At 32.0% G+C, this 14,378-nt stretch overlaps 2 protein-coding genes across 2 annotated transcripts; one reads left to right on the forward strand and one right to left on the reverse strand.

The window, feature by feature from the left end:
- The first annotated feature begins 5,594 nt into the window (after positions 1-5,594).
- Positions 5,595-9,378, forward strand: LOC125817362 (uncharacterized). Its single transcript, XM_049496894.1, has 2 exons — positions 5,595-6,401; positions 9,034-9,378. Exon 1 carries the CDS (start codon positions 5,696-5,698, stop codon positions 6,368-6,370), a length of 675 nt encoding a protein of 224 aa, XP_049352851.1. The 5' UTR covers positions 5,595-5,695; the 3' UTR covers positions 6,371-6,401; positions 9,034-9,378.
- Positions 9,379-9,696: 318 nt separating this feature from the next.
- LOC125817447 (NAC domain-containing protein 73) lies at positions 9,697-11,955 on the reverse strand. Its single transcript, XM_049496982.1, has 3 exons — positions 11,855-11,955; positions 11,541-11,730; positions 9,697-10,300 (listed from the first exon to the last, which is right to left on the reverse strand). The coding sequence occupies exons 1-3, from the start codon at positions 11,945-11,947 to the stop codon at positions 9,765-9,767; spliced, it is 819 nt and encodes a 272-aa protein (XP_049352939.1). The 5' UTR covers positions 11,948-11,955; the 3' UTR covers positions 9,697-9,764.
- Positions 11,956-14,378: the final 2,423 nt, after the last annotated feature.

Below are 14,378 nucleotides of genomic sequence, written 5' to 3' on the forward strand. Positions count from 1 at the left end.
TAAACCTTTATAGAACCCCATATTTAATATAATCCTAATTTCTTCATTTTCCTTCACTTTTTATTTCAAGGGATTTCATTAATGAAAAAAATATATGTTTATTTATTTATTTGGCGTTCGATATTGGTAGATGGAGCCAAAAATTTACTAAGATGGTCTAAAATATGAAAAGTAAATACATAAATTAGTCAAAAAGGATTCAATATTCACTATATATATACATAAAAAATAATTTTAATCATGTATAAATAATGTAATTTCTTTCAAGGAGGATTCGAATGAACTTCTTGATCCTACCTGATTTCGCCTCTGAAACAAACTATCTAGATTAGCGCATTGCAAGCCCATTTATGAAAATCAGTGTTCCTAACCAAAAAATATATATATTCATAAGCTCAAATATGAAACCTCTGATTAAATAAGGAAAAGAAGTTATGGGACTTGATGAAGCAAAGTAGCTACGTGGATGAATATTCTTTTGGTCTTTTATCAGTTAATTATTTCAAAGCTAATTAAGTAAAGTTTGAATATGCTGTTTGCTACTCAGCCATCCAGGCCACATTTTGTTGCCCTCTGTTTTTGCATATTAATTAATAATTATGATGTTTAAGCTATATATATCGTCAGCATATGATTAATTAGAAAAATTCTTAATATATGTGTAACGACTTTACATAATAATGCATATATTTTGTGTAACATTTGTTATTATTAAAATTTTGAACTTTATTGTCAAAAATAGTTTTTGACTTTGATTTACTTCGATCTATCGAATACTTACTGTCTCGTAACTTTATGGAAAAATATTTAATTCCTGATCTTTCATGATTTTCATCCCGCTACACATTAACCGCTAGGCTATAATGTTACACCCTTAGGCGCTTTAATTTGACCTTTAAATTGTACTAACCTTTATAGGCTCTACAAAGTGTATAATTTCGTTTCTATGTCTATTCAATGCATTCATCAAACACAAATTAAATATTTAGATCAATTAAAAGTACTATCTTTTATTTTTTATTTTTTATTTTGGTATAGAATTAAAAATGTTTTCTGGTGATGAGAACATACACCACTTACAAAATTTCAAATTTACAATTTGCAATATATGAAATTGGAGCATGCACTGTAATAATTGTAATTTTTTTTCTTTTGTTTTTTGAATAAATAATTGTAATTTCACTTTTTAGTCAAATCCTTTCCTCTAGCTATTTGGCACATTCCTCTCCCAAAAGAAAATAAAAATATTGGTATTACTTCCATTACATATAATCTTTATTTTAAGGTGATTGCGAAAGTATTTGTCTAAATTATATATGTTTTATTTTTTTTTCCTTAAACAACACAATTAGTTAACACATGAAAGATAGATTTAAAGAAAAAATATATAATAATTGAATTTTTTTTATTAAGAATATTATGAAATAGATGAAATTTTTGAAACAATTAATATTTGAGACCAGAGGAAAATAAATATCATGTAAAAGACCCTCTTTTAACAAAAGCTATCAAAGTGGTCCACCAAGTAAATTCAACAATAAGGTTCATATTTTATTTTTGTAGATAATATCCACTTATACTTTAATTTAAAGTTTTGGAAAGTGACACTTAACTCCTTGAGGTTTTGAGAAAGTGGTATCGTAATACGCTAAGATATCTTAATACATTACATTAAAACTAAATGAATTAAATGTCTTTTTTTTGTTTTTCACCTGGTGTCCGGTACTCACATTAGAGATCGATTAAATTCGGATTCGCGCCGGAAAGTCCTACATTGGGGTAAAGCGCTCCCTAACAAAGGCGACTCCGTACCCAAGACGACTCGAACCCGAGAGCTCTTGGTTAAGGATGAAAGATTACTTATCACTCCACCACAACCCTTATTGGTAAATGAATTAAATGTAACTTTTCATAATTTAGGCGATTCTCTTGCAAATTAATTAATAGGGTTGGCATAGTCTTAACAGGTCGGAGAATTTGACCTAGCCTTTAACCGAACCATGAGTGGCCATAGGGTTGATTGAGGTTGAGCTTAGTAATTTCAAGTTTAAAACGAGCTAAAACTTCTTAGCGCGCTCAATCCTGTTTATTTGACCGGTTGGGTAGAAATAGTCTCCCGGAGCACTCAATCCCATTTTGACAGCTCTATATGGACTGTTACTATTGATGCAAATGGCCATAATATCCCTCGACTTTTATCATAGTGCCTTAGTGCCACTTCACAAATCTTAGGGGTCTAATTAAATTTTATGCTTTTTTATTTGTTTCACCTTTGTCACCAGCCAATCATCATTCTATCTGATTGAACTTGTAATAGCCTTCCGTCCCAATTTATGCGACTTACTTTCATTTTTAATCAATCCCAAAAAGAATGACACATTTCTATATAAAGTAATAATTTAACTATAAAATGTCTATTTTACCCTTAGTGAAATGATTTACAGCCACATAAATTTATATCTTTCATTTTGGACCACAAGTTTTAAAAGTCTTCTTTCTTTCTTAAACTCCGTGCCGAGTCAAACTACCTCACATAAAATGGGACGGAGGGAGTAATAAATATTCCTTATCTATTTCAGAGCTAGCTTTATATGCATATGTCATTGGTAAGATAACTTTATAAACGTTCATATGCCATGACTAATAGTAAGTCCATTTATCAATGATTATAAAGAAGACCTACAAATTGAAGAATTCAAACTTACTTTTTCAAAGATGAAAATGAATTATTGAGAGACAAGATCTGTTAAAACTAGAATACGTTATAGTGTCTTCTTGTATACAATAATGGAATTGTCACTTTGCTTCAAACATTGGCAACTAGCAAACCTAATAATATTTCCCTTTTGTCGAGATAGCTACTGTATAGTCGCTCATCAAAATAATAATTGATTGATATGTGTATATATACATATGTTATACAAGATAATATATATTATTATTTGTATATTTGACTAGTCGATATAATTATTTTTGGACATTCGATCAAATGTACTGTAACTTCCCATGTATGCTTGATTGCTGCTGGTCAAATATGCAATAGTTTGAAGCATATAATATAAGGTAGGTGTCATATATAATTAGTTGAGTGTGACAAATATGCGTGTAAAGTTTCAATAATGAAAATTCCTCCCACGTACGTCTGAGTTTGAATGTGATTTTGTGTGTACTGTTTAATCATATTGGCTAAAAAGTTGTCAAAAGGGTTTTCTATGGCACAAATAATTTTATTGAACTACTTTTTTTTTTCTTTCTTTTTGGTAGATAAGAGTTTGTAACAAAGATGCTAAATATTGCTCTTTGGTAATTTCTTTTATGTGATGTAATGTAAATTTCGTAGAGACTTGGGATATATATAGGATTTTCTCGAGAAATCGTAATTAATTAGTACTCTACAACAACAACAGCAACAACAACAAAAAGCAATGGTTTCGTTGCTAATCCTATTCAATGATGGACTAGAGATGTGTTGCGATTTTCAATTCTAAAATTGCGAGTTTGAATCACTAAAGAAACAAAAGAATAGAGCTAGCTTCGGAGGAGTGGTTATATAAAAAAAATAAAATCCTATTTAATAACAATTAACGACCAACTATATGCTAAAGACTATTTACCTATGTACACTAACGAATATTTAGTGACAAATTAGCGATAAATTTCATAACTAATTCATATTTTTTCTTTTTATAGGATGACATGTCAAGATCTCATAAAAGGTTTATATATTGGTAATATGCTTTAAGTGAGTGCTAGGAATGTAAAATATGGCCCAAAAATTAATGATCGGCTCAATTCACTCAAAATTTTATGAGTTGGACACAAAATAATTTCATATTAGATTAATTCTTAATCTGCTTAACTTAACTTATTTTTAACATAATCTCTATTTTACTTCAATTCTAATAACTCAATACATTTTGACTTGTTCAATTTTCTAGACCAACTCGTCCATTTGACACCCCTATTGAGTGCCCACGACTAATAAGTAAAGAATCTTTTCCTTAATTAAATTTCTTTGGAAAAGCAAAAGTTAGCTAAAAGTATCCACTCTCACAAATTTTCTATCTCTATTTTTTTCCTTCTCCAGGTGTATTGGATGGTCCCTATATATATATATATCCATTGCCTAGTAATCCTATGATTCACTTTCTATAAATAAGACAACATTCATTCAATTTGATAATGAAATCTTTCAATCTTAAACATGATATTAATTAGCTTAATTAGGATTTTAGTTCACCTTAACAGGAATTCCACTAGCTAATAATGGATGCTATTATTTTAAGATAAATAAATCTTGACAGATAGATGATAGGAAGAATAAAAGAGAAAAAAGGCTAGTTTGTAGGATCAAAAAAGGGGGTTCAAATGTTCAAAGTAGGGTCCTTATTCCACTTTGTTTGCCACTTTAAAAAGGAAATAAAATAAAAGATATGGGCTTTTTAAAAAAATATATATATTAACCTATAGTGCACAATTAACCTAATTGTGGCCTATTTGCACATTGGATAATCAAAGTTTTATGTTATAACTAACGAAGATATTTTGCTTCATGCATGATTGCGATGTGGACAAAATACTACTCCTACCCTCTCATTTCACGCGGCTTTAAGAAAATTAAAAGGCTTGAAAACTTGTAATCACTAAGTTAAAAGGACAGATTAGGTTAAATTTGTGCAGATCAAATTAAGTTGAGTTAATAAATCACGGATCAAAAATTATTTTGGACTGAATTTGTACATGTCAAAATGAGCTAATATGTTATGATTATTGGATTAAAAAGTGGGTCATAATACAAACCGTCCAACTTTTACTAAGTTTCAATATCTTTCTTTGCTCTTTTATAAGATTATGAGTACGAGATAAACTTTTTTCCTTTATTATTACTATACACAACATATCAAACAAAAAAAATTGTCAAAGGATTCACGGGTCAATTGGATTACTTGATTGGTCAAAATAGACTAAATCAATTACCCACCCAAAATATAGCTAATTGGGTGGATCATGTCTTCATGAGCTAATTTTATCATATTTACTTGTAATTTAAAACAAAATATTATATATATATATATATATATATATATATATGGAGGTTTGGGAGTTGGGGGGGGGGGGGGGGGTGTACATGCTTTTAAGTCATTTCACTAACGATAACATGAGATTTTTAAAGTTCAATTAACCTTATGCATTTTATAAAGGAAGTGCATATAGTCTTTAAACATTTTTAATTATACATGGGGAAGGAAAAGGAATATGAGAAGTGGGATTAGAATGTTTTAATTATGAAATAAAATCCTCACTAATAAGATAAGAGTTTGTGACTTTGTGTAGTCAATCAAATGAAATAGTAAGATTTTTCAGTGATTTAAATACTAAATATGTATTTAATTTAGATACTATTACGTATTCATGAAGATATTAAGCTCCTGCTTAGTCATAGATTTTGAACCGAAAACTTAAAAATTTGAGTATTTGAATTGTAACTTTTTGAAATTTGAAGTTATGTTTGAATATGCATTTTTATACGAAAGATTAGTGGTTATGTAAGCCCAAAATTCAACACTCGGGTCGCGGCCCAAAATTCTTTTGTCTGGACTAGACCTTGCATCTTCTAATCGTTTGGCCCATTAACCCACTCACATTTCAATTAAGTTCCGACTCGCCGTCGCCGGTCATCGACCCTGAAGAGATAATGAAGTTCACTGACTCGCCGGTGATCGATCTTAAAGTCCTCGATTCTCAGCTTGCTTTCCATCAAGACAATGGATCCATGCATGTCGGCACCAGCGTATGGCCCTGTTCACTAGTCCTCGTCAAGTTCGCCGAACGGTGGCATCCTCAAACATGCGCCGTCACCCCAAATCCCTATTCCGACATCCTTAACTTTCAGAACAAGCGCGGCGTAGAGCTCGGAGCCGGCTGCGGAGTAGCAGCCATGGGGCTTTTCTTATTAGGTCTGAACAACGTCGTTATCACTGATATTGCTCCGGTTATGCCGGCCCTAAAACACAATCTTAAGCGAAACAAGCCTGTTTTGAAGAAGAGTTTGAAGACGGCACAGTTGAATTGGTCCAATCAGGATCAGATAAAATCTCTCGGCCCGCCGTTTGATGTCGTCATCGCCGCCGACGTGGTGTACTTGGAGGAGACGGTGGGTCCGTTGCTGTCGGCTATGGATGCTTTGGTGGGAGAAAACGGTGTCGTTTTGTTGGGGTACCAGCTGAGATCTCCTGAGGCGCATGAGAAGTTCTGGGAGCTTTGTGGAGAGATGTTTGATGTCGAGAAGGTTCCACACGAGCATTTACATCCAGAGTACGCCTATGAGGAGACTGACGTTTATATTTTCAGGAAGAAGAAGAAACTATAGGACCCTCCTTCAAATTTTGTAATCTAAACAGGTGATTATTGACAAGTTCCGATATGTGTGTTATTTTTCGTATTCTGCATTGACGTGAGATCTTTTGTGTTAATTAAGATGTTTAGTGATGTTGAAATTGTTGAGTATTGCGATGAAATGGTTGAGATGGAGTGAATTGATAATGAAGATTCATATAGTAGACATCAACTAGCTTGGAATTTGTTGTTGTTGAGGAATCGAACTTCGTACTAGATATGCATACTTCTAGTGATACGAAAGAGCAGTGTTCTCTCTATAAGAGTAACATATATTGTACAATCTTCCACAAGCTTTGAGGAGAATAATAATATTGGTTGAAGGATTTAAGCTTTTAGTCGATAAATAAGCAAATGAAGTGTCAGCTTCAACTTTCAAGTTTCAACTATTTTTCCTAAGAACTTCTTTACTGGATGGTGTTCTTGGCGCAAGAGCAATCACTTGTCCAGCTTAGAACACCAAAATAAACTGCTGCTACTACTATGCCTCATCCTGAGAAAGTTGGGATCGTTGTATGAATCCTTAATATCATAAATGCATGCTCTGCAACTTTCCATTGTAAACCATTTGCCCCTGTTAAGGATTGGCGGCAGAGTTGTTGCCCTAATACAATTAGATTTCTGTACAAGATCCCTTTCTTGCAACTGTAACTACTCCTATGGTACCTAATCCGGCAACTCCTTATTTCGTCATATCTGTTTTTCTTGTTTGGAATTGCATTGAAAATAACCTCCAACCGGTATGACTCCATCATATATATATCTGAGATTTTAGTTACTAGACCAGAAAATAAGAACCTTATTGATATTGTTTACTAAGAATGTGAGACTGAGAGAACTGTTATCGTGTCCTGTTTAGTTCTTCCTAGTTCCTTGTCTAATGTGGCCCTTCTAGCTGTAGATACGACTTACGAGACCAACCTGTGTTGCAGTCTCATTTTTATATAGGTGTTCTTTCTTACCAAAAAAAATAGCTACCTTCATTTGAGGGGTTAGTACCCCAACATGTATGTTCGAATCCAATAGATATATACATGTAGGATGGGAGGGTGGTTCTTAACGTCTTTAGTTACAGTTTGAGCTGAATTTATTTCAACTCTGCAATGTAAATTTGTGGTGTTATGCATTTTGTTCTCCTATTTTAAAAAAAAATTAAATTCTGATCATGAAGAGTAGGTATTGATTTTTTCCAAGTTGGGGATAGCCCGTAGTATCATGCCAGAGCTCCTTACAGTCACCTTAGGCTTGACAAGAACTAACTTGATGTCCATAAGGAGGTCTTGATTTCCTCGGTATAATTTTCTGGTCACCAGTTTAAAGTCGTTGTTCCTTTTACTGCTTTGGAGAGTACACCCTTTTCTTTAAAGATCCTCTATTGAGGATTCTTACACCACCATTTCAGTTTGAAAAGCATGGCTGCACCTTCACATTGAACTAGTACCTCTCTTGAACGGATCAAAAGAAGTAGTACCTCTCCTGAAGTAATACACTATGCCATTAGTAGTTTTCCTTTTGAATATCTTAAGGTTCCTTCCTTGTTGATAGGTTTCTCTAAAGCTTCTTTCTCCTTTAATATGAGAGGTTTCTCCCACGTGAATCTCTTAATTGTTAGTGATGTATCCTAATTCTCCACCCAAATAGTTGCGTCCAATCCATACAAAAAGGTACATGTGCCAGGGAAATTGCTTCGGAATCGCTCTACCTGCATGATGCATACATGTGCTCAACAAGGCAATTGACTGTTAACTTTTATTTGAGGTTCGCTCCTTTGCATCTTCTCCGTTTTTTCACTTTCAACTGGCTTTCCTACTCTCTGAATAGATCAGGGAAGTTCAGCTGAAGTTGCACTTGCTAATATATATCCCCACACATTTAGTGGTAGCAAATGGACAGGTTGAAAATGGGTCATACCCTAACCCACCCATATTCATGTGGATTGTGGATTAAAATGGGTTGGGTAAAGATGGGTTGACCCACATTATACATAAGTGAGAAACTCTTCTATTTTTAGTGAAAAATCAAATAAGAAAGAAGAACTATTTTGGTCAATAGGAAAACTTAGGAAAATGAATTCATGTCAAAAGCCATAGTAGATAATTTGGCTTGCTCAAGTGGTTGAGCAACTCCACCATCAGAACACTATTGATCCTTCTGGGGGTAGGTGGGGGGGAGAGAAGATAATTTGCTTTTGGAATTATATACAATTTAGAGTGAGGTTCAGTCTCTCTTCTTCTTTTTTTCTGTAATAAAAGCAAGCTTGCAGTTTTCTCACAGTGTCTTCGTTTGGAGATGCTTGCTTGCCTATATGAATGAATGTTAGTTTGCTTTTCTATGGGTTCTTCAGTTGGCATACCCTTCAGAACAAGGAGGTTTCTATATAGTCCATATACAGGCAATTTGATTTGGTCGTGCCACCGGTGCTGGCTGCTTTGAGACCTTGAGCGTCAAAGAACAATGGAACGGATTAATGAGAGAGACGTTGCAGACTGATATACATACAGTTAACTGAACTTTCTTATTGCGTACATGTAAAGAGAGTACAGATTCAATAAGTTTTAACATATAGTTGTGCAGCAGGTGAAACTTGCAATGCATTGTACTCCCTCCATCTAACAAGTCTGATATGCGTTGTTGCAGAAAGGATGGTCTATCTAGTGTCCGGCCAACTGCAGAACACCAGGCAGGAAGATCGTCTCACATCACTGCTGGCTTAGTGGCTTCACAATGAGAAGCTGTTTGCATGCATATATCATTATAGTCGAAGACCTATATATATATATATATATATATATGTATTCTGAGAGATGGCTATTCTGCTGCGACAATAATTGGATAGCTATGGTTATACCATGCTTAACGATATCTTGATGCCAAAGGATACCAAGTACAATCGTCAACTATGTAATATTTCACTCTTATGATGAAAATGCATGTCCCGGAGCTCAGTTTTATACACTATATCAACACAATTGTTCCTGAGTACTATTTTGGGCCTTCAGTTTACTATTTGCAATATCAGTGTACTTCAACTAGATTAGTACTTTATTTCACCAGTATAATAAATAGAAATAAAGATCAGTACTAGTAAAAAGAAAATAATGAACATGAGTTTATATATAGATATCTTTGTACAGTTGAACTTTGATTAATTAGTTACTCTCCCAGTCAAGAGCCATGTACACTTATTTCTTCAGCCTAGCTCACTGTACAAAGTAAATACCATTAATAATACATAAAATAACCACATCAAAAATATAAACATAAAAATCACAAGAGAACTCTTCTTTATTCTTCCTAGTCCTCCTGTCCATCTTACTCTTTGTTTCGATAACTTATTCAGTGTGACTGTTTCATCTAAAAAGAAAAGGTCAGGGAATAAATGAAGCGTCAGGGAGATTATTGAAGTTCGGAAGACGAGGAGTAGTAGTCATCGTCGGATTATTATGTTCAAAAGATATGAGAGTAGTTGGATTGAAATTACATTGAACAAATTGAGATCCAACTTGACCAATACTTGTTCTAACTTGAGGAAGAGGAGGACAATTATTTTTGATGCTATTGTTACCACCACCACATTGTCTTGGTTGAGTTTGATAAAATACTTTTGAGACAACAAGTTCACCTTCTTTTTCATCTTCATTATCACCAAGATGATATTGATGCATTACCCAATTTGTTTTCTCAGGTTTTCTTTGTTTACCATAATTTGTATAGAGAACAAGTATTTTCTTGTGGCCTTTCACTTTGTTTTTTAACACAACTGGCCTAGTTTTGCCTGTTTTGTGCCATCTTGTTTCATTGCCTTGTATATCTGTGTGTACTTTTCTTCTTTTTCTTGTCCCTGTTGTATATGCTTTTGATGGTCTATGAAAGAAATGTCTAACTAAGCCATCTTTTGTCACTCCTGCATGCACCATCCATCAATAATCAACAACGACAACAACAACATATCCTGTGTACATGATCTTATAATTGTGATCGACTGAGAAAGGTGGAATTTACGCAAACTTTATCCCTAGAGATATTGACGATAGACCCTCGTCGTCTCAAGAAAACCATTAATCAATAATAATCATAATCAATATTTAATTAAGTTATATACACATATAATATAATTTTTTTCGTATTATATAATATCAGTATAGTTTAACATGTGATAGTAAGGTAGTCACTTATCAATTTGAGTTATTATTCTTATATACATCATGAGATTAAGGAATTATTACACCATCAACATGTCACCTTTACATGTCGTACCAGATACCTTGACTTGTTTTTAAGATTGTCATTCTCATATTTAAAGAAGGCTTATATATAGATATTCTTTGAGTGATCTGATAATATAAATAATTGCTTATATAAATGATGTATACAAATTAAAAAATTTGTCAATTTTACCAAGTGACGAATTACTAATACTTATTCTAAAATAATATGTAATTACCTTTTAAATGACCCTGACTATGTATATATCTTTTTACTCCTTGATCACATTAAACTTAAACTCATTTGATAATCCAAGTAAGTGAAAGTGCATATCTTAAGGAAAACAAAACTTTATAATAACCTCGTGATAAAAAAACCATGCATGAAAAAATTATATTTGTCTGCTTATAGAAGATTTTGGACATCAAACTAAAAATCAATTCACAATAAATCAGTAGAAAGAAAAAAAAAACTCTCATTATTTGTCTGCTTATAGAAGATTTCATTCACAATAAGATAAATCAGCAGAAAGAAAAGAACTGAAAATTTGCACTTGTATATTCATAGTGAAACTATCTTATTAATTTGTTATCAACTCAAAATTTCTTGAATTAACTTTGTGATGTTGGATAACACTATCCATGTATTAACTTGTTTTAGTAGATAACTTGTCTTATTTTTTCGGTTATTATCCACTTATATAATAAAGAATTACATGCACATATTTATCTTTAATTTTAGACGATCTAATAGTATAAAAGCCAGTTTACGATTTTAGTATATAAAAGTTAAACTCATTCAGAATTATATGTTTTGTTCCATCTTACAAAACACTTGAATTAGCTACGAACTTTAATCCGTAACTAACATAATTTTTAATATCTTGTCGTCAATTTTGTTGTTTAGCTACAAAATTTGTCTGTCGTCAAATGAATTACCTGGTAACTTTTCTGGATGAGTATAGCAAATCCCATTTTCTCCCTCTAATGTTTGAATAAATTCATCAATTAGTGGATGAAGTTTGTGTGCATCCAACTTCACTTTTGCTTCAAGATGTTCAAGAATCTCTTGATCACTTGGATCAAACTTCACCCCAGCTGGTAATCCTGGAAGATTATGAATCCCAGCCTATAATTAAATTAATTTTTTTCACAAAAAATAATAGAAATCATTAATCATGTTATATATATAATATAATAAATAACCAAAATCAAACAATAAATTAAATTAAAAGAAAGAAAAAACTACTAACCTTTTCTTCATATTTGATCAAATGACCACAAGAAGGACAAGTCCTAATTATTTTTGTAACACTAGTAAGAGAGTCAATATTGATACAAGTCATTTCTTGATAATAATTAGAGAAAAATCCTTTTTTTTTGCCACTATTGTTGACTAAGTACTATTACAAAAATAACAAAATTTGTAGGAGAGACAAAGGGTTAAAAAGAAAAAAGAGGAAAAAGTAGCAACATCATGTTCTTCCCTCAACCTAATTGTTCATCAAAGTTGGGAAGGTATATTAATATTATTGAAATTCTACTTTTTGTATTCATCTTATAACACTTAAAGATTAAAATTAGATGTAAAAAGTTGAGTAATATAATTAGCTAGTATTAGTGGTACCAAAGATGGAAAAATAAAATTCAAAAAAGGAAGTGTTTGCTTGGGATTCACTTCTTCTTTTAGCTCATTTAAGTAAGGATGCTTCATGTGGAATAAATGTATATCTTTGTGAAGAAGAACCAAAAGGGTATATTTTAATTGATTATTTCATTGACAAGGAACATTTTAATAAAGACAGTTTACCATGTATTGGTAAAAAATAAATTTTAAAAAAGGAAGAACAAAAAAAAGGAGCAAAACTTAAACACTACTAAAAATTTACTCCCTCCGTCTCAATTTATATGAGTTAGTTTGATTTGGCACGGAGTTTAAAAAAGAAAGAAAATCTTTTGAAACTTCTGGTCTAAAATGAGTCACAAATATTTATGTGGCTAGAAATCATTTTATTAAGGGTAAAATGACATTTTGAAGTTGAATTGTTACTAAATATAGAAGGCACCAATATCATTCTTGTTGGGATGGGCTAAAAAAGAAAGTAAGTCATATAAATTGGGACAAGGAGAGTATTATTTTCCACAAAAATTTCCCACTTGAAAATATTCGGTGGCTATTTGCATAAATATTTTGATTGAATCGGTGAGAAAGAAAAATTAGTAATGTTTTTATGCGGAAAAATTAGAAAATATTCCACTATTTAAGTGAGAATTTGTTTTTCATCATGCATTTTTTCAGTGAGCTTGAATGTAAAAAATCATGTTTTATAGCATAAATTTCTCGTGGATTCGCCATAGAATTTTTTTTATGTTTATTGTGAAACTACTTGAGTGTAAATAAGGCAACCTAGTATTAGCTCCTTCACCCCCACCCCCCCACCCACACAGAGTTAGTTACAGCTCTAATGTCACCCTAGAGTGTACACAAAGACAAAACAATTTTGGTTAGAAAAGAAACAAAAATAAGAGGAACTTTAACATCCACCAATAATGACATTGCTTCACTTAAACTTCTCATGCAACGCAAGAGATAAAAGACGGAGTCAAAATTTAAATTTTATGAGTTCTAAATTTTAAAATAACGACTAGCGGTATCAAGTGTAGGTTAATTGAGTTTGAGTTTTAAAAAAAACTGTACATATCTAATGATCAATTTCTCAACATACAAAATATAATTTAGATTAAAGCTATTGCGTTCGATCAAATATGTAGGTGGTACATAAGTAACCTTTTAGCTCCGCACCTCCACAGAGAAAGCTTTACGGCAGAAGCAGAAGTGGATCTAGAGTGTGTTCTGATGGGTGCAGTTGAATTTATTATATTCATCTCGAGTTTTATACGTATAATATGATCACACTAACTAGCTAATTAGTTCGTCTCAAAAACACATTATTATTATTTTTTAAAATGGTTTCTCTACCAAACAAGCTTTTTAATATTTTTTTTGTGTTGAAACATTATTTTCATCACTGATAAATAATATATTAAGAGAAACTAATGTTCTGAATTTCCTATCTAGTCAAATATCCTTATATAAAACGAGACAAAAGGAATAATATTTCTGTTTTAGATTCTTAGTGATCAAATTGTATGATATTTCGAACTAGGATAATGGTAGTTTAACCTTATCTTATATATTTCATTCAAAAGTTTTATAAAGAGTTTTGCATTTTCTGGTTGCTGAATTTACTATCCAAATTTGTCAAATCTAAAGTTGTTGGCTTTGTACCAAACGGTCACAATAATTGTCATATCATTTGTGTAGATTATAATAACATTTTACTATAACAACGCTAAGTACATTTCGGAATCGATTTTTTCATGGTATGTAATGTTATGTGTTTTATATAATAGCATGTCATTATAGCAGTCAAAAAATATCTAGATAAATAACGTTATTATATAAAGATTTAAGTGTATAAAAATTAAAGATATCGATCTATGATCGAACCACCGATTTCCTTTTCTTTTTTTTTCTTGTAGTTATGGAAAACATAGATTCTTAAAGTGTTCCTCAACACTTGAACTATTATTCAGAACCAAACTTTTGTAATCTTGAAGATTTTGGACATGTGATAATTATGAACAATAATAAGTCTCCACTTATAGCTTCATCAGTCATCACACAATAAGCCAAAAAGAAGTACAAATAAAAATAAAATAAAACCTAAAAAGTCTTCAAGTGAATCTCCAACCCCACCCCACCCCACCTAAAAT

Source organism: Solanum verrucosum, unplaced genomic scaffold (genome assembly GCF_900185275.1).
Source record: "Solanum verrucosum unplaced genomic scaffold, falcon-dt-bn FXZP01000280.1, whole genome shotgun sequence".
Taxonomy (NCBI): Eukaryota; Viridiplantae; Streptophyta; class Magnoliopsida; order Solanales; family Solanaceae; genus Solanum; species Solanum verrucosum.

What these genes read in the sequence shown, in the direction of transcription:
- LOC125817362 (XM_049496894.1), top strand. Translation starts at nt 5,696, where the DNA reads ATGAAGTTCACTGACTCGCCGGTGATCGATCTTAAAGTCCTCGATTCT.
- LOC125817447 (XM_049496982.1), bottom strand. Translation starts at nt 11,947, where the DNA reads ATGACTTGTATCAATATTGACTCTCTTACTAGTGTTACAAAAATAATT. An exon ending in TGATCAAATATGAAGAAAAG is followed by an intron (nt 11,731 to 11,854) that starts GTTAGTAGTTTT and finishes ATTTAATTATAG; the next exon opens with GCTGGGATTCATAATCTTCC. An exon ending in TCATCCAGAAAAGTTACCAG is followed by an intron (nt 10,301 to 11,540) that starts GTAATTCATTTG and finishes TGGTGCATGCAG; the next exon opens with GAGTGACAAAAGATGGCTTA.